The following is a 26,538-nucleotide window of genomic DNA, read 5'->3' as shown; positions in this document are numbered from 1 at the left end:
TCTCTCTCTCTCTCTCTCTGTGTGTGTGTGTGTGTGTGTGTGTGTTTTGAGACAGGGTCTCTGTGTTATACTCTGGCCATTCTGAAACTCTCTCCATAGCCTGGGCTGGCCTCAAACCTGTAGAGATCTGCACCAACTGTTACACTTTCTCTTTTGGTGGAGGGCTGTCATTTTACCCTGAAGTTGTTTAGACTTGGTTCATTTATTTGACCACACTGGGGAAAGAAAAAAAAAAAAACTCCTATCAAATCTGGGAAAGCTTCCTAGGGACAGTTTCTATTAATTCTTTCTTATATGTGGACTCTTCTCTTGCTTCTTTGCAGTTGTGATGGGTAATGTTAGTTGTCAGCTTGATGGATTGATAAGTGCTTAGAAGGTTAACAATAACACATTTCTGGGTATGTCTGTGATGGTGTTTTCCGAGAAGATGAACCTAAGGGGTAAGATCCCTCTGAATGTTGGCAGCCATACTATCGGTGAGGGGCCAAATGGGATAAAAGGAGAAGAAAGCATGGGTATTCTCTCTCTGTGCCCCTGGCTGTTATGAGGTGAGTGGTTCTGCTCCACCATGACCCTCCCCTTTGTAATAGACTCTGAAACATCAAACCAGAATAAGCCGTTTCTCTATTAAGTTGTTTGGCCAGGTATTATTATGTCATGGCAACACACACACACACACACACACACACACACAACCAAAGTTGTCCTGGAACTCCAAGAGATCTGCCTGCCCGTATAATAAATTTTTGGTGAATCCTAGACATTTATAATAATATAATGAAGTAGTATTGGAAATCACATAAACCCTCACTATACTTTGTTATAGTTTAATGACTTTTCTGAGCAGATTGTGGGAAGTCTGTATTCTTGGTCCTGGGGACCCTGAAGTCTCCACTCAGGGATCACTAATGACAAGACAGAGGTTTCCCTACATGCCTGGATGTAGGATGCTCCTTTATGAGGGTTTCTATATACACGTGGAGCAAAGCTGTTAGAGAGTTGCAGCAGCGGTTAACTGTGCCTTAGCTGTTACTCTGTTCATATAGAACCTTGAAGTCAGAGGTGAGGGTCTAGGTTCTTCTAGGTCTCTCCTGAATATGCAGATCCTGTGCCTGTGGTGACCTCAGTTCTCAGGATATGTGAGAGTTTTTCTAAGCCAGCTATGAGCATCTAATTCCTTAACTTTTCCTGCTAAGCTTTTTAATCATCTCATTGTTTGCTTAAACAGTTACCTTTCACCTCATTATGCTGTTGACTACTTCCCTATTCAACAGATGCCCTCAGGGAAAAGGCTTTTGCAGTAAGAAAATGAGCTGGTCGTTGTCCTATCCTGGGTTTCTGTCTGCCATCATTATAAGAACTTAGTGGGAAGACAGCAAAGGGAAGTTAGGAGAAACTTCATTTTCCATGCAGGAGTTAACACCTTAAACAGGAAAAGGAAAATTCAAATAAGAAGCAGAAACTCTGGGGCCCTCAGCAGCAGCAGGATGCCAACCAAAAGGCTGTCACTATCATAACTCCATGTACTCTGCAGGGTTTGGGGTGTAGCCCAGAGAAATTAGTAGTGGTACGGCACCTGAACTCTCTGAGGGCTTCAGATGCCAACTGAGAGATGTTCCTTGAGAACATGTCTCCAGAAAGTAGATCAACAACAGGAGGGCTGTGTCTCCTGTGTCTGGCATGTGTGGTAGGCTGGAGCCACAGGTTTCTGGAGCAGGTTTTGGAGGCTGGAGACAGCTGCAGACACAAATATCTACAGCTGGAGCATGGAGTCTTACAGTCTGAGTCAGGAATGAGTCTCCTTGCCTGAGACAGAAGTCCTCATGTAGTGAGTTTCAAGAATGTTTGTCTCTGGCAAGTCTTCAAGGCCATCTTCCTTCTCCAAAGAACACAGCATCTGGGAGCTGTCCTACTGGCCAGAGCTAGTGTGAATGAAGTCATCATTCTCTTCCTCCTCCAATAATCTGACAAGTCTCTTGTCTAGAGCTTATTGGCTCAGGTATGTATATAATGCCAACTGGGGCCTGATTGATTGAGCTGAATATGTATACATGCAAAGATGGTGAAAACTGGTGAAAACTGGAATCAGTCAGGAGGGAGCTGTCAGACCTGGGAGGGGAAGAGAAAGCCTCCCAAACTTTGAGCATGTTTTCAATTTGCTTTCTCTATCTCTTCTCCTTCCTCCATGTTGTAAGGGGAGTGAGAATAGAGGATGGGGAACCCTCCTTTGGCCTTCCACATTTGTATCTGATGCCTCGAGCTTACTTTTCAGCTGCATGCAGAACCTTCTTTTAGACTGCTATAAAGCTCCAATCTCAAGCCATCCATTCTACCACTGCTATCTGTCAGATGTACCCCACTATGTTAGGGATCCATTCCTACATGGATTCTGCTTAGTTCTGAACCTTTGTTGCCATGATGTCTCTGGGAAATGGGTACTTGGTTGTCAGAAAGGTGGCAGCCCATGAAATGATGCTGAGGTCAGGGTCCCTTCAATCTACTGTTGGGTATCAAACAGCCCATCTCTGCCTCCTTGCCTTCAGGGGTTTCTGGTACTCTTTCTACTCCTATTTAAAAGTCCCCAAACAGGCCAGATACACATAGCCTTTCTGATAGGGTTCTCTAGGGAACTTCCAGATAGGGAAATTGTTGTATTTCTTGGGGTCAAGTGCTTTGATAGAACTCAAACCCATTCTGTCCCCTCTAGGGTCTAGCAGACACTAGCGTGGCTGTAGTTGTCAAGGCCTCTACAGAGTTGGTGGGGAGATGGAACAAAGCAGGTTAAAAAGATCTATTTGTAACTTATTCTCAGATTCCCAGCCATTTTTACTTTTCTTGTTCAAGCCTTTGATTAACTCTAGAGTTCTGAAAACTGTGGGTCATTTCTGTTCAGGCTCCTGTTGCTTCCATGAGGAGGCTTTTCATGTGCTTGTTCACCATGGCTATTGATCTTTCTAGGTGTGTTCAGTCTGAGGTTCATAGATGATGGATTCCCCTAAAGCCAGCAAGTCTGTCCTTTGTTAGTATGCCTGTTGCAGTGAATTCTCATAAATTAGGAATTTCCAAGGCACAAGTGTAAACTGTGGATTTTATACTACTGTGCCACCAACATCAATAAAGAGGAGACCAGGAGGGCATCCGTGAAGAAGGGAAGAAAGCCAAGTTCCACACTTAAAGGTCTGTGTTTGAAGTTGGCTCGGAAAGTTGCAGCTAGTGTCTTTTAATCTGCCTCTCCAGTCTTCATTTCCTCATCTAGAACGTGACAGAGCCATGGTGATGAGTTGGCTTATGCTGTCATTGTTCTTGATATTGCCATTATGTAATTTATATAAAATTCTTCATGGTATGATGGTGAATAAGATAGTAGGGTATGAGACAGCACCCACACAGCAGCATATGAAATATTTTATGTAAGATATTGAAAACATAGAGATGGGATGTATGGCAATTTGAATGAGAATGACCCTCATAGGCTCTTTTGTTTAAATACTTGTTCCCTAGTGGATGGAACTATTTTGGAAGGATTAGAAAGTGTGGCCTTGCTAGAGAAGGTAAGTCACTGGGGATAGGCTTTGAGACTTCAAAAGGCTCATACCCTTCCCAGTCTCTTTCTCTCTCTCTGCCTCCTACTTGTGGATCAAGATGTGAGTTCTCAGATGTTTTAGCCCCCATGCCTGTGCTCTGTGATCATGGACTCTAACCCTCTGAAACTGTAAGCCCTCGGCTAAATTCTTCCTTCTATAAGTTGCCATGGTGTCTATTACAATATAATGTAACTAAGCCAGGGGAAATTTCTTGGTACAAAACATGAAAAAGCTATAATGTTCAGAAGAGAATATAGCACCGGGCGTGGTAATGGGGGGTACAGTATGGAGATGGGGGATTAGGAACTGCTTTTTTGTTGTTGTTGTTGTTGTTTTTGTTTTTTGTTTTTCAAGACAGGTTTTCTTTGTGTATCCTTGACTGTCCTGGAACTCACTCTGTAGACCAGGCTGGCCTCGAACTCAGAAATCCGCCTGCCTCTGCCTCCCAAGTGCTGGGATTAAAGGTGTGCACCACCACTGTCTGGCATGAATTGCTTCTTTTTCCTCCTTCCCTGACAGTGTTACTGCTAGTTTTGTTCTAATGAAGATGGCTTAAGTGAGAGATTCTCCTCAATGAGAAGGGATTTCTAGATGCTGCTTTAGGGACTTTGGGGTCACCAGTAGCCCTAGATTGTGTGGATTTTTTTTTTTTTTTTTTGGTTTTTCGAGACAGAGTTTCTCTGTATAGCCCTGGCTGTCCTGGACCTCACTCTGTAGACCAGGCTGGCCTCGAACTCAGAAATCCGCCTGTGTCTGCCTCCCAAGTGCTGGGATTAAAGGCGTGTGCCACAACCTCCCGGCTTGTGTGGATCTTTTAAAGAGCTTGTAGTCTAAGACCTGCCTAGATCCCTGCTGCTTCCTGGGGAGGCTCAGGAGGAGTTGAACTTCTAGGTGAACCCCTTAGGTTATGATGTCCTTTCTTTGTAGGACCTCTATTTCACCTGGCAATTCAGAGCAGTGGTGCTACCTTCCCATGCTCACCTGAAGGTTGAAGAAGAGGCATATGGCATGCTCAGTGATGTGCCAGCAGCTCTGCAGGTCTGCGCCGGGTTGTGCTGACAGCCTCTGTGACTGTCATGATGATTGTTGTTCCATTTCAGATTCCGAGGTGCACCGATTATTCCCGTAGCAGCCAAGCCTGGGGGACCAGAGGCCCCAGAAACAGAAGCTCCACAGGGCATCTCAGAACTCATTGAGGTAATGTCAGCTTGAACCTAGGCTGCCCTCTGCCCTAGCCCTGCTCAAGTACCCCTCTGCCTAAGAGAGAGGGAGAGGCAATCCTAGCAAGAGGTCTCCAAGGGCCTCTCTCTCACTCTGATGTCAGGCTCTTCACCTCCTTTAGAAACTGCAAAACAAAGGTCCATAGAAGCCCTAGACATTAGACTTTACAGAGTTCTTCCCACCCACTGTGTTTCCTACTCTGCCTCTTTTCTTTCACACTTCCTTTCAGACAAAGCAGTGCCTTTGTCTGTTACCTGTCCCTCAAGCCTCCCATTGCCCCCAACCCCTCCTCTCACTCTCATTGGAGACAGTCTTATACAGCATATCTGATCACAAGCTCCATTCCTGCCCTTCAGATTGCACAGGTTTCTCCAATCTGCCTCCAGCTAAAGCTGGAGCAGCACAGCCTCCACTGGAGGAATAGACATTTTATTTTGTAGAACTGTGGGCTTAAGGCTCAGGCTGTTCCTCCAGGCTCAGTGGCAATGGGCAGAAACAGGGATCCCAGTCATCCAGGTAGTCCAGTGCTGTTTCCTTTTCACTGAGCAAAGAGCACTGAGAGCATAGCAGAAACACACAGCACAGTGATAGTGCTTACCAGCATGCCAGTGAATGGGGCTTCCATCCAGGCATCACCCTGGTGGTCCTAGTGAATACTGGTTTGACCATTGCCCTTGTTCTTCCCCTTGCCTGGCAGGTGGCAGCAACATCCCAGGGTAGCCAACAGACAGGGATGTGTTCAAGGTAGTGTGGATAGTGATGCAAAGGAAGAAGGCATCTAGGAGGAAGTACAGTTACTTCACTGAGCTCAGTCACTCACCTGGGAATAGGAGCTAAAATGTGTGCTCTCTTTGGCCTGCCTACTGTTCTCTGACTGGACTCAAGAGATTCATGGGTATGGCTACACACATCCTTAAAGACTGAGAGATGGGAAGTTTGAGGCCAGCCTGCTTAGTGAGACCCTATGTTAAACAACAGAAGAATTACTTGTCTTAGATAACTCATTTCATGCAGTGAACAAAGTTGCAGTGCAGGGAAGGCAGCACCACAGAGATACTATGAGGCTAATTGAGTTACTAGGAGTGCTATGTCGTGACATGATTTGGCTCACCATCTCCATATTGAGTTCTTTACATACTGGATCTGCAACACTTTCAAAGTTGAAAGTCTAAGGAAGAGTGAGATTCAGAGAAGTGCAATGACCTGCCCCAGTCACTTTGTGGCAGTATATGGGCACATCCCTCCTGAGACACTTCGTCTATGGTCTTGATTGCATGAATTGTCTTTGCCTGAGATACAGGCTCCCAGATGTCACACAAGCCTCATCTGCCATTGTATATCTCCCTACCCCATCAAACACTCATGATGGGCAAGTGTGGAATGCCAGCTTCTCTTGGAGAAGTTACCTCCTCTTGAGAGGCCTCTCTGCAGACTCTTTTGAGTCTCTCCATCTATCACCCTTCCTCACCCCTACTGTATGAAATAAACTGGTATGGGCAGCTCTGTTATTGCTGCTCCTTTAGGATCTCATTAAGTAGCTCAAGCTGGCCTGGAACTTTTTTGTCACCCAGCCTGAACCTTCGAGGATGTGTAACACAATGCCTGTGCTTTCTACTTTATGTTAGGGAACAGAGGAAAGAACATTTATTTACCTGCTTATCTCAGTGGTAACTCAGATCCAGACCATGGTCAGAATTTGTTGGAGTCACCTTCACCAAGATTCCAGAGCTAAGTTCACATGTGACGGCCATGTACCAACCATGCTGTGTTTCACACTTAGCAAATGTTTTCTGGGAGAGGTTCTTGTTATTTGTCAGTTCTAGAGAACACAAATCTGGGACCCTGGGACAATTCAAGCAAAATCTAGAAAAATGTGACTATGAAATTTGTCTACAAAGTGTAGCACCTTAGACCAAGTCTGTTTTGAATCTCTTCATTATTTTCCCAAAGGAATTGTTATCACAAGACAATGCTTTGAGAATACTTACGGCTGACCTGAATACTTAGACATTATTAGTACTCTCTCTTGAAATTAGAAAGTAGAAAGCTCAATAAGCAGTGCAGGTTCTATGCTCTTTAAAACAAAATAGCAACTAGCTCTGACAGTGTCTCGAGCATATAAATGGCCTGAGGAGCACTGGCCAGTTGTACTAGTGCATGTGGATGGTTAGCCATGAAGGAGCCTCTGGCTCAGTGAACTTGGGTCTCTTGTTTGTTAGGGCCTGCCTGGCAGAGGGCACAAAAGCTCCATGTGTGCAGCCCTTCACCTTGGACCTCAGGCATAAGCTGTTGCCCCTGGAAGCCAGCCTTCCACCCTCTCACCTTGAGTTTTCCCTCCATTTGTCCTTCACTCACACGCCTTTCCCTCAGGCATGGTGGCAGCTACTGGCGATTTCTTAAGTCTATGACCTTGTGGAGTGGGGATTGACAGCTTGTAGATCTGAACAGCAGGGGGTAGACTGTAGTGATAGGTGAGGAGACTCAGCCATACCGAAGAAAGCTCTGCAGAGGTCTGCCTGCTAAGGGTGCCTGGCCCTGGAGTGTGGCATGGTCAGCAGGGCCTGGATGACATCTGGAAACCAGATGAAGACTCTTGGAGGCTGTAGCTAGGGGAGGGACTGTACATGAGGACCGTAGGGCAGATGTCCTGCAGCAGCTGCCTCAACTGCAGCATGGAGGCCTTAGCAGGTCCTTCTTCTCGCTGAGTTAAGTTGCAGCATTGGTCCTCTGGCCTGTGCCAGCTTGCAAGGTGGCCCCGAAGGATGCCAGTGGTACAGCCCTTGCACCTGTGTTTATAGCAGCATTTCTTTTCCAGCTCCTGAAGTCCCAGATTTCCATCCCAACGAGAGATCCCTCTGGACCATTCCTTATGTCTGTGGACCACTGCTTCTCCATCAAGGGTCAGGGCACCGTGATGACTGGGACTATCCTCTCAGGCACTATCAGCCTTGGGGACAGTGTGGAGATCCCTGCCCTCAAGGTCAGTCCTGCCTTGACTTTCCTTTGTCCCACCCCTACCCTCATAACAGTAGGAGAGAGGCCAGGCCCTTGGTCTTCAGGGCAGCAGAGTCTATTGGACCTTTCTCAAGTCTTCTCTTCTACCTAAGGGGTAAGGTAGCCTACCCTTCTGTGGCACCCTGTTATTCAACCCTCTGGCTTCCTGGCTTCTAGAACTACTGTTTTCCCTAGTCACTATATAGTGTGAGCTACTGGTGGCTCACATAAGAGATTCCTAAAATAATCACCAAGTCATGGGTAGGGTGAGCTTGAGAGCACATGGCCAAGAACCTAGAGTGCTGGGTGAAAGTCCAAGCTTTCTGGATGTTGGCAAAAAGTACATGTAGAGCTATCTCTAGCTTTGTACCCCAGCCTTAAATTTGTGATTCTCTGGCCTTGGCCTCTCTAGCACTGAGATTAAATATGAGGTGTGTATGTTTGTGTATGCACACAAGCCACCAAATCTGGCTTTAGATCTCTGAACACCTTTTTCTTAACTAAGGGAATCTTAAATCACACATAGATGTGTGGTGCAGTTGTTTACTCTGTTAGAAATACAGATCACTGCATTCTCAGAGACTGCAGAAGGTACCCTGTGAGCTCTTTGCAAGTGGAGACTTAAGGTCCATCTCCTCCTCCAGATACTGTGGCCTAGATGGCCTTGATAGTGACATATTCAGAAAGTTACTTAATTAGGCCTAGTGGCACCCACCTATAATCTAGCTACTAAAGAAGCCAAGACCAAAGAACTTAATATGATCATGTCTCTGAAAGAAAAAGTGGGGAGGGAACCTGACTATGGCTCATTGGTGGAATGCTTGCCTAGCATAAGACCTTGCAGATAATCTGCCCATGTCCAGGCACCTTGGTTCAGCCAGGTAGGCACATGAAGTGAGCATGTTATTGCACAAGCAAGCCAAAAATGCAGTCCTCATCCTGAGCCTGTAAGGGCCATCCTATTCCTGTGCCTTGTGCCTGCTCTTGTTTAGAACAGTGTGTTGGACACAGGGAAAGTGCATGTTCTAGGGTCAGGAATGAATAGTGCTGTGTCCCACATGAAGGTTTGGTGGCACAGGGAAGAATTCCCTAAGCAGGGAGACCCAGCTGTGGGTGGGGGAAGGGGTGTGGGGAGGGGAGGGAGCCTGAGTTCATATAAATCCAAGGACTTGTAATGGTGCAGTCAGAATGGGGCAGCAAGGCTGTATCCTTTCCTGAGGATAATTGTAATAAAAATCTCTCTTCCCCCAGTATAGATCTTCCACTGAAGAACACATAAGCCAAAGCCATTTTAAGCCAGGGGTTAAAAGCACACAGATTGTACAAAATAAAGCATAAAATTATGAAAATAAACTAAAGTATATTTAACAAAAACAAGACTAGAGTTGTGACTTTGTGCTAACTCTTAGTTGGAACAGAAAGTAAATTGATGCTGAGTTTCTGAACAGTTCCTGTGATCAGCAAGGCAGACCTATGGGGCCAACTTGACCATTTTCAACCCTGGGAAGACACATTGGCAGCTTGTGAGAGGAGCTAGAGCTAGGAAAGAGATGTGCTGGAGGGAGGGCTCTCAGTGGTGAGCTTTGATCTTGGATCCATGGACATTCAAGGTAGTAGAGAAGGCTTTGATAACAGGGTCAGGAGCTGAAGTGCCGAAACCAAGGGCTTGAGACCAATGTCTTCCTCTTGGGTAGGCAGACAGGCATGTGAGTGAGGACATGCTCTGAGATCCCCAGCCACCCTTTTTACTCATCCACATCCTAACCTGCAGCCTTGGGCTTGTGGCAGGTGTTTGGCACCTGCATATCTAACTCTTCTCTTGCTGTGGTACACCTGCATCCCCAGATGACATGTCAGTGATCTTACTGGTCAGGAAAAACAGAACTTGTAAGCAATGAATTTGAATATTCAGTTAAGATTGCCAAGCTCAGTGTGGAGGATGAAGCCTTCTTTCTTTTGCTTGGAGTAAGGTGAGAAGAGAAAGGAACAAATCAGGGAGAACTGTTAGGGTGTGGTTATTCCCCAGCTTCATGGATTTCGTGACTGCCAAGGCTGCTGAAATTGGGAGATGGCTGTTGAGAAAGCACAACTGCAGTGGAGAACATCCTTTTGCTGAAAACATTAGGGTGTGCCAAGTGGACCCAGTCAGGCATCTCAGGAGACTCTGGGATGAGGGAGACTTGTTGAAAAAGGATGTGTGGGGCTCCTCTTGTTTAATGATACAGATTCCTGTGGTACACATGACATATCCCTACATGTCAGAGACTGTTGTACTAGCAGCAGTACCCCTGGACAGGAAGAGGCAGAGAGAGAGTCAGAGAAAGAGAGACAGACACTGACTGACTATGACAACTCCGACATGGGCTGGCTGTTGGTGTCATATTCCCAGGCAGGACTGCCCTGTGCCCAGAATCTTTGTGGACGTCCCGGCATTCTCTGCAGAGGGCTCATAGGCTGTAAGGGCACAGAAGCTCACCTCAGAGCCCACACCTCAGTTTCTTGACCTATCACCCCTCCACTGGCTGTGCCTGGCCAGTGCCTGTCAAGCCTGCCAAGCATGAAGGCATCATAAACTGTAGCCTTCTTCCAATGCACAGTGCCATCCTTGTCAGATTCCACTAATGGATGCAGACACGTCTGACCGCATGAACTCCCTTGGAGGAAGGACATGGCCATTCCAAATAAACATTGCATTCCCCTGGCCATACCTTGGCCTGTTTCTGCTGCCATGTCCATTCCCAGCTGGGGTTGATTAGCTGAGTGAGGAAATGTTGGGGAACAAGGAGTAAATGACAGAGGTGGGGGTGGAGGGAAATCTCATTTAGATCCCAGAGAGGTTTAAACAGCAAAAACATCCTGAGAGTCATAGCTTTCTGGCTATCTTGGTCTACAGGTTGGGGGATCCCTCTGGTGAGATTTTATCTGGAGATAGTAGGTGAGTCATATTCCTGGTAGTGATTGAGTACTGGGTTGTAATACCAGAGACTGTCAAAGCCACAGTCATGGGAAAGAGCATCCTAGGCCTTCAGAAAACCCATAGCTAGCATTTTCCAGCTCTTTGAGCCCAGGCAAGTTACACAGAGCTGTAGAGCAGGGGATGTGAAAGGATTGAGGAAGTGCTTGGCAAGGCTTCTGCACCCGAAGTGGCAGTGTCTGAGTTGACATCTTTGGCTCTTTGTTGCCTTTTGGTGTCACATGTGGAGCTCTTGTGGGTTCAGAGAGGTAAATGTGGTATGGCCTGGCCTGGCTGTAAAGATATTGGTCTCTAAGGACTACTGAAAGACTTACTGGAAAGAGATGTGCTTTGCAGACAGCTGTGGCCAGCCAAGACCAGACACTGCTTGGAAAATAGTGAAATGTATTAGTGGCATATTTAGATATTTATTTAATTCATGAAGCATGTAGAGAGTTGGAATTTGATAGCACATTCCTTCAGGTTGTCATGTTCAGACCTATTCAGCCCCAGAAAAGAACAGGAAGACCTTCAATACCACAGGGCATTCTTGCTTCTTCCTTTGCCTTGGCTCTTAGAAAGTGGTGACAAGGTGGTCAGGATTATAACATCTGGGAAGAATCATTTTCCTCACTTCTACAGACCTCTACTTCCTTCTACTACTACTACTACTACTACTTTTTTAAATTAAAAAAAAAAATGAGATAGGGTCTCTGTGTAGCCCTATGGTCTGGAACTCATCATGCTATTTTGAACTCAGAGATCTGCCTACCTCTGCTTCCCAAGCACTGACATTAAAGGCTTGTGACAGCAAGCCTGGCTCCATCCCTGTTTCTTAGCTTATCCTTGGTGTACTCTGGTAACTGTCCCTGAGGTTCTTTGCATTCTCAAAACTCTGCAAGTCTTTTCTCCTTTAGAGAGCGACTTCCCTGTCCTGGGCCTGTAGTGTTCAGCCTGGCACTCACCATGCTATGGCTATGGCAGCATTTGTCTTTGAGCTTTTGTGTGTATAATGCTGACCTCCTAGCTGTCCATCTGTCCTCAGGACTAGACCCAGGGTGGGCTCTACAAAATATATGATTAATAGGAGTAAAAGCCTTAGAGCAAATAACTGAATTGGGTTTTAGTCAGCATTTGGTTGAAATTGGACAGTGAGTGTCCTTGGAGGCTATGTCTAGCTTCTTCTGGGGCTGTGTCTCCTCCTTGAGGTAGTATCCTGATGCTTCATCAGTAGGCAAGGTAGAGATGTGCCCTGGGTCACCATGTGGGCTTGTTTGGGAGGAACAACTGTCATCATGTGTGTAAGGCTAAACAGCTGCCTTCCTCGAGCCCTGGTCTAGGAAGCAGCTTTATTTCTCTGATTTTCATCTAGAAGTTATATCCTGGCTTCATTACTAACTGCTTTCTGCTTTAGAAGAGACATGCTGGAAGGCAAGCCTCCCTATGAATTTGATATTTTCATGAGTTGGCTTTGTGAAGCCTGTTCTCCAGGTCTGCATTTGCCTGGGGGTGCCAGATGCATGGGCTTGGAGATCATTACTGGTTCTGGTGGAACAAGCAGGGCAGGAGGGAGGCAGTGGTAGAAATTAGAACAGTCATGGGGGAAATATGGGGCTGCCCTTTGAGCAGATCAGTCCTTGCATAGTGGCCACACAGCCCTGGCTATGCTCAGAGTTAGGCTCCTCAGACCCACTAAGGCCACTGCCACTACTCCTTTACCTCAACCCTGCCTCCTGCTCCACTTTTTAATTCTGTCTAGTATTGACAGAAAGACCTTACATAGCCTGTGTCCCAGTGTCTGACCTGCTCTGTAACCCATGGTCCTCAGTGTTCTGCATGGCACAGCAGATTGTAAGCTTCTAAGACTGCCCCTTCAGCCTCAAGGTCATATTCACAGCCTTTCAAGATCACCTGCTGCTCTCAGTGTCTGCCTCAAGTAAAGTAGGAACTGGATCAGTCCTGTCATGAGATCTGGGAGACCCTTTGCAAATCTAGCTCAGTTCTGAGGTATAAAGCCTACTCTGTGTCATACATCTACCTTCCTACTTTTCCCCTTCAAAACTGAGGTGGCATACTCCCGTGGTTAATCTCTAATGCTACTCTATCCCAGAGGCTCAATCTGATGGACCAGGGTTGCCCTCCCCTGTCAGTGAGAGTCAAGGTTAAAATGGGAGTACTGGGGCTTAGAGAACCAGCATTTCTCCTTCCTCAGACACTGGAGAAAGGAAGAAGGTAATGCCTAGATATGGAAGGTGATAAATGTCATCAACTGCTAGCCCTGGAGAGGCACAAGAAAGAGATCAGAGGCAGGAAGAGGAGCCTAGAAGTGGAAGACTTGTGGGCTTCTGGGAACCACCTACCTCAGGCCTGGGCTTTGTGAGAGCCACATCTTAAGCCCATGGCGAAAGACAGAAGCAGAACCTTCTCTTCCTGTCAGGAGTGTAAGCTAAAGATGCATTCATGAGCACCTGATAGCTGCAGGGCTTCCGGGAGGTTCTCTGCGAGAGCTGGGATCTGTCAACAGAAAATAGAAGAGTAGTGGTTGGGCAGGAAACATGGGTGGCAGCAACCTACTTTGCAAATCAGGCTTTGGACACATGGACTGTATTTGAAGCTTTCCTCTCTACTCTATGGGACAGTTCTATCACATCTCAAGGCCGCCTCAAAGTGCTGAGGCCCACAGTTTCTTCCTTGGTTAGTCCATGATGACTTGACAAGATCTACACAGTTTGCCTGTGGTTAGGGCTGGCTATCTCTGTCTCTGCCATCAACTTCACATAAAATCCTGAATCTTGTCTCCTCTCCCCACCCCATAATCCTTTTTACTTGGTCCTTAGAGAATTGCAGCTCAGGTGTTGGTCTGAGCTTTATACACCAAACAACCCAGTACACACTGGTTCATGAGACTTGGCCTGTGACTTGCTTTCTGTCTTAAGAATGTGAATCACGTTTTTCATGAAGCTGTAATGTCCTGTGGTCTTAGCAGGGCTCGTGGATGGACTAAGGATGGACAGTGACAGGCAAGGCCAGGAGATTAATCTCAGGAGGCAGGTAGCAGGGAGGAAGGTTCTCTGTTGTCATCTGAAGTCACGTTCAGCATTTTGCAAAAGTTTTGTTCCTGTGGAAATCCTGAAGGCTTTCTCACCCCTCTATCCCAATAACTATCATACCATAGCCTGAGTATCAGCTGCAACTTGTCACTGGTCCCAACATGTACCTCCATGGTGCCCATACCCTTCTTCCAGTGCTATAGTGGGTGGTCTTCCTTTCTTCTGGGCACAGTTCTATGGTCTGACAGTCTACCCTCAGGAACAGTGCTGAGGCGCACAGTGCTCCAAGAAAGGCTCTGAGGGGCCTGGTGCTACAACTGTGGGTCCACCCCGTTCTCTTGGGGGTTGAGTGCATATGGTTATGTTCAGGGAGAGCCAAGTCTGAGCCACAGTTTCAGTATGGGAGATGTGGCAGCTATAACCTGGGTATCTTGTGAGGGAGCAAGCCTGGAGGAGCAGTGCTGTCCTCTGCCTAGGTAGCCCATTCACTAGTCCTCCAAAATATCTTTGGCCTTCTAAGTCTGAAACTACAGATGAAAGCAAACTGTCTTGCCTGACCCTAAGCCCTGCCCCACTACAGACTGAACTCCACCCACCAGAGTCTAAGCCTTACCTGTGGCTGCCTGCCAGTGAGAGCCCTGCCTAGGTGGGAGACATGAGCAGGTCCATCCATCCCCTGCCCACGTACAGTCTGAGTTCATACTTTCCACCACTCTTTCTGCTGAGGGGCAGTGTATACGAGGGGTCAGAGCTTATAGAGTACTTCCTACACTGGCAGGTCACTTTACCTGCCTGCTGTACAATAGGGAGATGCCACCATCCTCAGATAAGAGTATGAGGATCGCATGCATAGATGTTCTAGTTTACTTGTCTCTTACTGATAAAACACTGATCAAAAGCAACTTGGGGAAGAAAGGGTTTATTTGTCTTACAAGTTATGGTCTATCATCAGGGGAAGACATGGCAGAAGCTTGAAGCAGATACCTTGACTCACATATATAGAGGTGACACTTCCTACAGTGGGAAAGGCTCTCTCACATCAATCAGCAATCAAGAAAATGTCCCACAAACATGCCCTCAAACCAACCTGATAGAGATTGAGGTTCTGTCTTCTCAAGCATAGGTTTGTATCATACTTGACACCTCAATGCCTAGGTTAGTTCACTGTTCCCATAGTTGGTACTACAGGATGCACCAGCTTCTGTCCTCCCCTGCTGGTGATAGAGCTTAACCCAGTGGGTGCCTATTAAGCAGATAGGTGGTAGGAGAGTCTGATCACTTCAGACTCAAGTGGATATCTCTTATGGGAGCTGCCTGTTTAGTAGAGTAGCAGCCCAGGGAGCCTCACAGACTTCCAAGTGGCCATTGCATCTACATATCCTACCACAAGCCAAGGTCCCCTGTCCTGCACAGGCTTTGAGTTGGACTATGTCAGTTTTTGTTTGTAGTTCAGGAGAGTGACTTGGTCAGAAATAGCATTCATGGAGGGCTGTGCTAGTATCATGCCCTGCTAGAGCCCAGAGTCTAGGTCCCAAGTATGCATCCCATTGTTGGAGCACAGGTGAGTCATCCTCTGGCTACCTTCCTGATGAGGACAGCATCTAGATGGACCTGAAGAAGGCACTTGTCCTTTTTACCATCACTTCCCTCCCATGGTGGGGAAGGCAGCCAGGAAAGCTCTGACTCAGGCTAGGTCATGGCGTATTCTGAAGTGTGGTGGATAATGGCTCACTACAAACTTTGCACCATAACTTTGGGACTGCTGGGCCCTTCTTCAGCCATGGCATATGACATATGTCACCAAGGAAAATGTGAGCTAACAGTAACCAGAGAGCTGGCAGGACTACAATTTGGCACATGAAATGGGTTCTCTGTTGGGAAGTGAGTGGCATCCAGGGATTGGGGACCAAATAGAAGTAGCCTTGGTGCAGCTATGCTGAGTTGATCAACATCTATCTAGTGCTGGACTGTGCCCAATAAAGGCTTGAGTGCTGTGTGGCACCTAGCAGCATCTGGCCTGTGCAGTTTCTGTATTGGAAGCATGCTTTGGCTTCAGTGGGCAATGTGGCAGGATGTGGTCCAAATAATGACTCTGGTTGTCTCTATGAAGCCAGTGCTGCCCTCCCCAGATGTCACTGCCATCTCATGGTATGGGTGGATCACTGAATATAATCAGCTCTGGGAAGCCTGCAGTAGATGGAGTGTCCCTTATCCTCTCATGTGGGAAATACCTAGTCTTGACCCTTATATATGTGTACTGTTGCTGAACTAGGGGGAAAGGCACAGTGCTCTGCCTAGCATCAGGAATGCTTGAGCCCACAGGTGAGTGGTATTTGAGGCTCCTTTAGCAGCAGGCTGGGAGCTAGACTGCTTGGTAGATTATGACTTTCAAAGAGCAGAGATAGGAAGGGGCGATCTGGAAGGAGAGTGGAGGAGGCTCCAGGGAACTAAGCTCTAGAGAGCTGTTCTGGGGGCTTCATATCATCTCTGGGCCTTTGAGCACTTTTGCTTTTCCTAGGCTCCCTTTGTCAAAGATGGCCTGTGACCACAGCATGAGCTTGTTGTTCCAGTACCCACCTGCCTCTCAGGAAGGCCTCCTACCCTATGTAGAATAAATCCCACAAACAGGGATGTCAGTCTTGTCCTTTCCTGGTATTGCATTTGTGGCCCAGTAGGCCCTCAGCCAACACTTTTTACATGTAAGAACAGCAGGAGTCTGTGCTTGTAAAAACTCAAGGTCACATCACAGTTGCCTGAATTCTAGTCAGCTGGAATCAAGGAATGGATGCCTTGAATAGAGAGAGCATCTAAAGCAGAGGTTTTCGACACCTGGCGGAGGAGGGCATTGCTATACCACTGGAAAACACAGATACTTACATTATTACTCATAGCAGTAGAAAATTACAGTTATGAAGTAGCAATGAAATGATTTTATGGTTGGGGTCACCACAACATGAAGAACTGTATTAAAGGGATGCAGCATTAGGAAGGTTGAAAACCGCTGGTCTAAGAAAATTCTTATCAATTGATTTACAAGATCTGATTGGGTCTGACCTGGTATGACCCGACCAATGCCTGCCTTGTGCCTGTGCAGCCTAATGGCTTAAGTCTGAAGAGAGGAAGAGTCAGGAATTGAGTTTGATTGGCAGGGCTGTAGTGGACAGTAAAAGGAGAGAATGATCCACCCAGTGCCCATGGTGTTCATTCAGCAGATTGTGAGCACCTGCTGTGTGTAGGCAGCAGGCCAAGTCACAGCTTCTTCAATGCAGGGCAATGAGGGCCTTATTGAAGTGATAATGGGCGGTGAGCGGCCTTTGAGAATAGGCTAGCCCTCTTCCATGACCACTCAGTGATCCCTGGGAAGAGACCTGGGGCACAGCCAGTACTTCCGTGACCTAGGAAGTACTATGCCAGCAACCCCTTACTTCACCTTGGGTAACCAGCTTTCTGGCTAGGGGTTGGGGGTTGGAGGCTTGGGGCTGGAGGGAGCTGCTGACTCTCTCCAGTGCAACCCCACCAACTACACCTACAGCCTGGGCTCAGCCCTACCCTGCCTGGTTTCACTCTGGGGCTCAGCTGGGACCTTTGTTTTTGTTTTTCTCCTGAAAGGAAAGTTGAGTATTTCCTGAGTATCTTTAAAGTCAATGCACCACTTAAACTGAATACTTACATTCTTCCTTTAAAAATAAAATAAAACAACAATAAGAGCACTGTAAACATTGCTGTAATTGTTCACAGGCTTTAACTTGTAATAATTACAGGGAGCAGGCAAGTGAGATAGATGCCTTATGAAAATAGAGACACTTGCCTGCTTTTGTTTGAAATTTTGGTAAAATACTCCATTATAACATATTCTTTTAAAAACTAAATTCTGTCCATTCAGAGTTTGGGTATTTTTGGTTTTGTTTTGTTTTCTTCAGAATATTTAAATGAGCTGACTCTTGGCAAGGGCCTGCCTATGGGTCACTGAATTGCTAGCACACAGCTATGGTATAGCCTCTTCCTGGGTTGGCTGCTCAGGAGAGCATTTGTGAAGACCTCAGATATGGAGACAGTGCTGAGGACCAACCTGGCCTGTGCTGCTTTGGTACTTCTGATCTCATCATCTACTGACTTCACCCCCTGGCACATATACACAGATGCCTACAAGGAGAAGCAGGCATCTGACATCTGAGGGAGACTGAGCTGCTGAGGCCAGGTTTACAGGCTTCCAGGCTAATGCCAGGGTCTCGTGGTGAGAGGAGCTCAAGGTATTGTGGACCATGGCATAACAGTATTGAGGACCTTAAAAGTATTAAGGAGGTGGGCTTACCAGGGTTTGGTGAAGGTCAGAGCTTAGAAATGGTGTGGGAGAGACATGCGATGGATGACTCTAGACCTCTAGCCTGAGTTACTGCTGGGTAACAGTACCCTGGCTAAGAATGACATCCCTGAAGGTCTGGAAATAAGCAGGGCTTGTAGCCAGGGCTGTGGCTTAGGTTTCAACAAAGTAGAGATTAAGGAACCCCCCCTCACACACACACTTGACTTGATAGGATGCAAGTTAACAGACAAGTTTGCAGCTCAAAGTTTGGGATAGTTTTCTATCTGTCAGTGCATCCAAGCCTTGCACTTAGGCTTCTAGCATGAGATGATTGGGAAAGTTTTTAAAAACATAGCCATAGAGGACCCACTAGGGCTGCTTCTGATATCTCAGCCTCTTGCCTCAGGAACTATCCCCATTCGGGAAGATGAGGGGGTACTTCTGGGGACCCCCGAGAGAGGCAACCCTTGCCTGCTAGGGCCAGGTAACGGAGAGGGCAGCCCCCTGCTTCCCAGCCTCCTGCCTCCTCCTCTAAGGCTGCTGCTGTGAAACAAACCGGGGTGCCTGGGCGGAAGGTCAGGAGTTTAAAAGCTTGTTTGATTCAAGACTGGGGTAAGAGACAGGAGGGGAGTGCGCTGGTTTTATATGTGGATCCTGGTATTTTCTTTTGAGCTGGGGCGGAGAGTGGAGGGGCAGGGAGGGAAGGCAGGCTGCCAGAGGGAACATTGCCAAGCAGAGCACTGCTAATGCAAACCATAAGGCTGGCGGGCAGGCAACAAGGCCCATCTCCTGGCCTGCTTAATGCAGTCCTTGCAGGCAGGCAGGCAGGCAGCCTGGGCAGCAAGGCTGCTTAACCCTTCAGGTGCTGAGCCAAAAGCAGGCCTTTTTACTTCAGCATGTGGCCATTTCTGTCCTAAGCCATAGGAAGTAGAAGGTTTAGCAGTGATGTTGGCTTCTACCCACTGGGTACCAGCAGCATTACTTCTCCCATTTGTGAATGAGTCCTTCCAACATTCTGGGACTCTGCTTGTCTGGGGTTGGGAAAACCATTGTGAATAGCCATAGGTCTACAGCAGGTAATTTCAGCCAACAACCCTCCTGGGAAAAGATGGCCATCCATTCCTGGACTGTTCCTAGAGTGTTGTTTAGGGATGAATAATGTGGACAGGCAGCTGCACTTCCAGAAGGGGAGCCAGATTTGCCCAGGGCTGCATAGCCAGTGTTCACCATTGTCTGCCCACACTCCCCTGCTCCTCCCACTCCCCAAGTCCCACACCTGCTACTTCCCAGCACAACAAGCATAGCCCATATCAGTCTCTAGTCATAAGTGTGGAGTACCAACATAAATGTGGAGTACCAACAATATATAGATTGGGTACCAACGACATGAGAGTAATGGTCAGCCTGTGTACAAAGCCTACTGCTGGAGTCAAGTGACAGATGGAGACAGAGACTTGTCAGACTTGCTGAAGGCCTTCGGTAAAGAGTTTGAATAGCTGGACTAAATGCAAAGCCAGGTGCAGAAGCAGGTTTCAGAACACCATAGAACTTGGCTCCATTTATACATGCATTCAAGTTTGTACAAATGCGTCAGAAAAGATCTGGAAGGAGACAGCACAGTGCGAGCAGTGGCTATCTTGGGGGAGTGACAGGCAGTGGAATTTAGGGAGCTCAAAGAGCTTTCATGTTTTAGTCTGTGTAATTGGTGTTTAACTCTTTACAACGAGCCAGCATTCATCTGTTTCTTGTGGGGCTTTTATGAAAGAAAAAAACATAAAGAGTCAGAGAAAGAACTTTTGTTCCATTCTCCCATGTCTCTATTACCTCCCTTTTGTGCCCTCGCCCAGCCCAGGCCCTGCAAAGCCATTCTCTGCTGGGGAGGCTTCTGGTGGGGCCTCCCTGTTCTGGTGGGCCTATGGCCACCCAGTGCCTTTGTGTGCTATCTACAGGCTAGTCTGACCCACTTGGAGCTTAGCACAGCTGAGGCTTACCGTGAGGTAGTTCAGTCTCGGGGTACCACTGTGGCAGCCTTGCTCTGGTCATGAGCGTAGCTCCTCGCTTCCCCTCCAGCTGTTTTCCCTTTCAGCTCCCAGCCTTTGGTTCTTTGCCTGTGTGCCCTTCTCAAGAAACATACATGGCCTGTTGTTTGGTGTACCAGATCTGCTGTCTGTGGCCTCCTGTGCATAAGTAGGTGGTTCTGTCCTTTTCTCAGGGGCTCCTGTCTTCTCTGCCAGTGCTCTGTAGATATAGCACTTTAGTACTCCTGCCTTTCTGCTGTGGCAGTGATACACTCTTGTTTACCAAAGCCTACTTGTTCTTCCTCAGACAGTGAGGCCCCTATACAGGCACAGCAGAGATGGGTAGCTCCTAAGCACCGTCAACCTATCCTAAAGGTTCTCTTCCTACCTTCTTCTTACATTCAACCCACATTTGCATCTAGAGGGCATCTATAAGATACATCCTGTCTCTCCGTCCATCCATCCATCCATCCATCCATCCATCATCTATCTATCTATCTATCTATCTATCTATCTATCTATCTATCTATCTATCTATCTATCATATATATCTTCCTGTTCCTTAATAGACAAGGAGAAATCATGGTATAAGAAGTCAAATCCCAGGTTCTGTGTCCCAGTGTAGGGGAATGCCAGGGCCAATAAGTGGGAGAGGGTGGGGTGGCAGGCATGGGGAGGGGGGAGGCAACAGGGGTTTGTTTTTGTTGTTTTTGTTTGTTTCTTTGTTTTTTTGGAGGGGAAACGAGGAAAGGAGAAATTTACAAGTAAATAAAGAAAATATCTAATTAAAAAAAAAAGTCAAATCCCATATTTTGTGTGTAGATCTTGCTCTATTGTGCATATACCTTCTACCCAGCTTCTGTAGCTCCTATAAGTGATTGTTACATGGTTTGAAGCACTCTTGGCAAATGTTACACTTGGTCTTTCTAGATGCTTAGTGGGTCCTAAGTAGGATCCTGCCCTATATCAATTCTTTGCAGTTCTTAGCTTTGGGCTCTGAAGGCCTTCATGGCCATCCTCAATTTTAGCTTAGACTGTGGTATAGAGTGACCATTTTCACCTACCTACCAGTTCAAGCAGTTTATTCTCAGAAACTGTATGTAGAGGAGGAGCAGGGGTATCACAGCAGATGAAGATGTGGGCATACAGAGATCTGTTTCTTGGAGACTCGAAAACCCCAGGTAGAAAGGGATTTGGGCCTGGCACAAGAAGTATCTGGAGAACTTTGCTGTGGAGCCCTATGTTGAAGAGCAGTGCTTGAGGTGGTTCAGTTAGACCTACCTGAAAGACGTACCAGCAAGGATTCTTCCTTCTTTCTGGTCAAGGCTATGAAAACTTGCTCTGGATCTCTTAGGAACCTGATTTGCTAAAGCTATGTTCCAAGGACAGGCAATCAGGTATCTTGTGGCCTACATTGGGCTTTGTGCTTCGTGGCGGGTCATGGGTCTGGGGCTGGCAGCTTGGACCTTCTGCTCCTCTGTTCTTTATAGCTCCGGGGTGTGTGATAAGTTGCTTAATTCCACTGAGTTGTGGCTCCCAGCCAGACCTCTTTCTATCATGAGACACCAGGGCACTGAACATGCCCTGAGAACTCAAGACCTTACTGGAAGTATCTAACAGAGGGGAATTTTGGAAGAGCCTCTGCCCTCTCTTACCGTGAGCAGAGCTCTAGCCTTCAGGCTCCCAACTCAATACCTGACGTTGTGGCCCACATGAAGTATTAGGAGACAGTGGTGGGAAGCAGGTGGCCGGCTTGTGAAGGCCAGGAGTAGGTTGCTCAAGCCTCCTTCCCTTGGCCATGGCCAAGGTCCATAGGGAGCCCTGTGAAGCTTTTGATGTGCCGCTGGTGCTTGGCTCCGCCATGCTTGTTTGCCTAAGCGCTGCTCCTGCCAGTTCATTCGGACCTTCTCCTTCTTTTAAAAACATGCTTCTTGCCAAAGGTTATTTTGGATCTGTTTTTGTTTATCAGGTAGGATTGTTCCAGCACAATTGAAAGCAGACCCACATGTTGACACGCACTGGAGCTGCTTGCCAGGGCACGCGCACATACACACATGCAGGATATGTGGGAGTCAGCCAGAGCCCTTGAGTTTAAGTGACTTGAGAATGGGCTCCAGGAGACTTCTCCATAGAAGACTTGTATCTTATAGATGCCCTCTAGATGCAAATGTGGGCTGAATGTAAGCAGAAGCTAGGAAGAGAGCCTTTAGGATAGGTTGATGGTGTTTAGGAGCTACCCATCTCTACTGTGCCTGTATAGGGGCCTCACTACTCTAGACCAAGGGTTCCTTCACCGTGTCTGGGTTCCCTCATTCTCAGGCTGCTGGGTGAACTCTCTGTTGGACCAGAGCTGACCAGATATAGGTTAGAGACAAAAGAACGGGACTGCCTGGCCCTGGGGCTGGGCCTTCTTTCTGAGGCAACAGCCCTTTCTTTGGAACACAGCTGGGTGCTTGCTGCTGGAAGGCTTGTAGTGGGTTCCTCCTGAACATTACTCCCCATACACACACCTGTGTGTGGACCTGACTGTATACAGACTGCCCAGAGGAGCTGATTCTGGAACACACTCATTTTTTATCCTGCTGTCCCTTGAGGGCCTGTGGCACTGGGAGACATGCACATTGCAGAGAGACTAGGTAGCTAGACTTGGCCTTTTTTCAATTCCAGGCCAACTTTGCAGGGAAGCAAGTCCACCAGTTCAGCTGTGGGTCTCACTAAAAAGGAAACACAGCCAGAGCAGAGATCTGTCTGCTCATATTGGGTTACTGTGATAGCAACCAAAATCAGAGAGTTCATTTGCTTTTCCAACTGAAAAATCAGAGCACTCTTTCTGAGCCCAACTGCTTAGCAGAGATGTCTTTCTCCTTTGTGTCCTGCTTCTACTGTATTTGACTCCAACACTGTGTAATCTGGTGCAGCTCTAGGCTGGCCTACTCAGGATGCCCTCCAGCACTTCCTACCTGGCAGTACTCTGCCACATCAGGGTTCAGCTTCCTGCTGTCTAATACTAACTGCTGGGACTGTCCAGGGCTGGGACCTGAGCCTCTAGCACACGTAAGTAGTCAGCAGCTTGGCAGAGCAGGAACCTCATACATGGTGATGTATGTGATTACTACTGTCACCCATTCCCTTCCATATTGTCCTTGCAGTCTTAGACCAACAGAGGCACACAGTGGGAAACACAGGGATACTGCAGCTTTCCCCTTAAATAGGAGGGAGAGGCATTTTAGCATTTCCTTCAGAGTTTTCAAAATAAGATTTGCTTACCACTAAGCCTTTAGCCCTACTGAAGAATATTCACAGCTGACCCTATCCTGCTAAAGCAGGTACCATGAGCTAGTTTTTCCCCAATAGCAGCTATACCACAAGTAGCCTGCTGCACAATTCTGTGACAGTGCTTTGGGGGACCCCTAAACCCAAATATCCAGGACATCTTTCCTCTTCAGCAAATAGGTCATACAGTCACAAAGCTAACTGTGAAACACAAGATGAATAATGCTTCATCTAAGCCTGGACTTTTTCTAAAATGTACTTTCTACTCCCTTTTTCTTTGAATGTCACCATTCTTCCTAGAGGGCAGCAGGTAAATCCATCTTTACTTGATGACTCAGCTCATTTTGATGAGTCAGGTCTTGTTATTCGGATGCAGATTATGGAAATTTACTGAGTGGCTCCGCGTCAGTCAGCTGCCTTGGTGGGCTGTCCTGGATAAAATGGTTCTGGTCCTGTGCAGGCCACCAGGTACAGTGTGAACAGAGAGTATCTGTGGTCACTGGGCCTAAGAAGCATAAACAAGGGCAAGGAGTGAGGAACTGTCATAGGAATGAAGTGGAGTCAAGGTCCCTGGCCCTGTGGCTAGCTTATTGGAGACCCATTGTGGGTGTGTGGTGATGCACAGTCCAGGTGAGGCCTGCTGGGAGTTCAGTTGAAGATGAGAGTGCAAGCTAGCTAAGATGCCACTGACCTTTGTGACACTTAATGAGCTCATGACCCTACCCCCCACTTCCTCTTAAATGCTGGGATTACATATATATTTTATAATGTAATATTTACTCACTAGCACCTTTTGTGTATGTGACACTAAGGACTGAACCTAGAGCTTTTAATGTGCTAGATACATTAAAATGAAACTCCTGACAATGAGAGGGTTTAGAAGGAGAAGATCTTCCTTCCTGAACATCGTTGGCATGTGATAGGTGAATGGAGAGTGGGGAGGGAGAGGTCTTGTAAAGGAAAACCACAGCTGGGCTCTGCCTTGCTCTCTTACTGCCTGCATCTTTTGCACTGTGGAGCAGTAGGATGGGCATTGATCAGATAGCCCTTTTCTTCCAGCTCTGCAGCCTCTCCTGAACTTTAGTCTGTTTTCCTTCCTTTTGCAGCCACTGTGGACAGTGACCCAGCTTCCTCAGTGTGCTCCTTCAGGTTACTGCTTGCCAGCCCTGAAGGCTGCACTCATTGGCTTCAAGGCCCTTGCCACTCAGCCACTTTTTGAACCATCCCCCAAGTCTGTAGAACTGTGAAATAGTCCATAGAGGCTTTAAACCAACTCACTTAAAGGGTTTTAATTGCACCTAGGAAAATACCTTGATAGTACCTGTAAACTCCTGAGTTTGCTCTAGGAGATGCTTTTCTGTCTGAAATTTGAAAGAAAATACTCCTCCACAGGTTTGTAGTCATAAATATATGGCATCGTTTTGTGTGTTTTAAAGCTACATGTTAGTGGTAATGTTTCTGCCTTCTTCTGAGCCTGTTCTCTGCAGTTGGTAATGTGATTTCCAGGCTTATGTGTGCTACTCTGCAGCCTTAGTTCATGAATTCTTCCTGCTGTGCGGGGCTCCATATGCCTGTTAATTACCATTTATTTATTTCTTCTTTCAGATGTCGTGGTACCTGGTACCATTTTTGTTGTTACTTGGTTTTCAAGCATCTCTCTTACAACTTTAATGTTCTTTCTGTTGTCATGGTATTGTACCTGTAGTGTGATAGGAGGGTTCTTTTTTGGCCATGCCTAGTTGGGTTTTTGAATACCTCAAAAATGTTCTTTTTTTCCCTAGAAGGGGAGACTTTGTGTTATAATTTCATTGAAATCACTTTTTCTGTCCTCAGTCTGCAGCTGGCCCCCTGGGTTAGTCTTTTCATTGTGTCCCTGTGATCTTGGATGCTGTGGTTAAGACTGCTCTCTTTCTCTCTATTGCTGTCAGAGTGGTAACCCTTCAACCTTACCTTCAGTTGCTGATAGTTTCTCTCCCACCTTGTTCAGTCTGTTGAACTTTTTGTATTATTGATTTCTAGTTTTGTTTTATCTCAGATTCTCTCTAACTTTCTTATCCAAGTTGTTGAATTTATTTTTTAAGATTTGTTTTTAAAGGATATTTGTTAGTTTTTATGTATGCATGCCTGCATGTACATGCCTCAGCAGCATGTGTGTGCAAGAGCTCAAGGAGGCTAGAAAAGGATGTAGAATCCACTGGCATTGCAGATGCATGTAAGCTGCCATGTGGGTGCTGGTAGCCCAGCAGGTCATCTGCAAGAGCCAGGAAGCACTTTTAGATGCTGAGACTTCTCTCTAGCCCTTTCTTACTCAAGTTGAATTGTTTGTACAGGTCTTGAATTGACTTGAATTTACTTCATTTATCTATTTGAATATTCTTTGAGGTAACTGATTATTTTAAAAAACAAAATTTTTAGTTCTTTGTCTGGCATCTCAGGCATTTTGCTGCCTTGGTTTCTAGGGACTTGTAGATTGTAGAGTCCTTGTCTTTCATTGTTGCTTTCTCATGTGCTATCTGAGTTGTGGTACACATCTATTGGAATGGGCACCATTTCTGGTTTCATCTGAGGATCTTCTTAGTGATCAGTCTTCTCTTGAGGGCTCAATCCTAACACCAGGGAAGAGAAAATAAACTACAACTCACCAAGACAAACCAAATATAGAAATACAGTTAAAGTCAGTAAAGCCAGCTGACACAGCCATAGGAAAGAGGAGAGGAACAACACTGTGAACTGAAGTTAAAATCAGTCACAGTAAAGGTGATGATAAATGAATGAAATAGAATGAGTAGTAGAAGGGAAAAGGAAAGAAAAGGCAAGGAAAATAGAAAAAAGGGAGAGTGAGAGATGAATCTAATTACACACTAAGGAAATTAGATAACCAGAAAGAGTGATTTAAAAACTAAAACCAGGGGCTGGCGAGATGGCTCAGCAGGCCCTTCCAAAGGTCCTGAGTTCGGATCCCAGCAACCACATGGTGGTTCACAACCACCCATAATGAGATCTGACGCCCTCTTCTGGTGCATCTGAAGACAGCTACAGTGAATTAGCCAGAGCCAGCGTGGCTGGCAGAGCCAGCAGAGGTCCTGCGTTCAATTCCCAGCAGCCACACACATGATAGCTCGCGGCCATCTGTACAGCTACA

At 46.7% G+C, this 26,538-nt stretch overlaps 1 protein-coding gene across 3 annotated transcripts in view; it reads left to right on the top strand.

Moving 5' to 3' along the window:
- Eefsec (eukaryotic elongation factor, selenocysteine-tRNA specific) overlaps positions 1–26,538 on the top strand; it is a 197,982-nt gene that overhangs the window by 90,888 nt on the left and 80,556 nt on the right. For all 3 annotated transcript variants that reach the window (XM_031382497.1, XM_031382499.1, XM_031382498.1), the window contains exons 3-4: positions 4,685–4,781; positions 7,621–7,785. In XM_031382497.1, the coding sequence (XP_031238357.1) occupies positions 4,685–4,781; positions 7,621–7,785 (262 nt within the window). The remainder of the gene's footprint in view (positions 1–4,684; positions 4,782–7,620; positions 7,786–26,538) is intronic.

The sequence above is a fragment of the Mastomys coucha genome, unplaced genomic scaffold (genome assembly GCF_008632895.1).
Source record: "Mastomys coucha isolate ucsf_1 unplaced genomic scaffold, UCSF_Mcou_1 pScaffold20, whole genome shotgun sequence".
NCBI lineage: Eukaryota > Metazoa > Chordata > Mammalia > Rodentia > Muridae > Mastomys > Mastomys coucha.
This window is presented reverse-complemented; position numbering and strand designations above follow the sequence as displayed.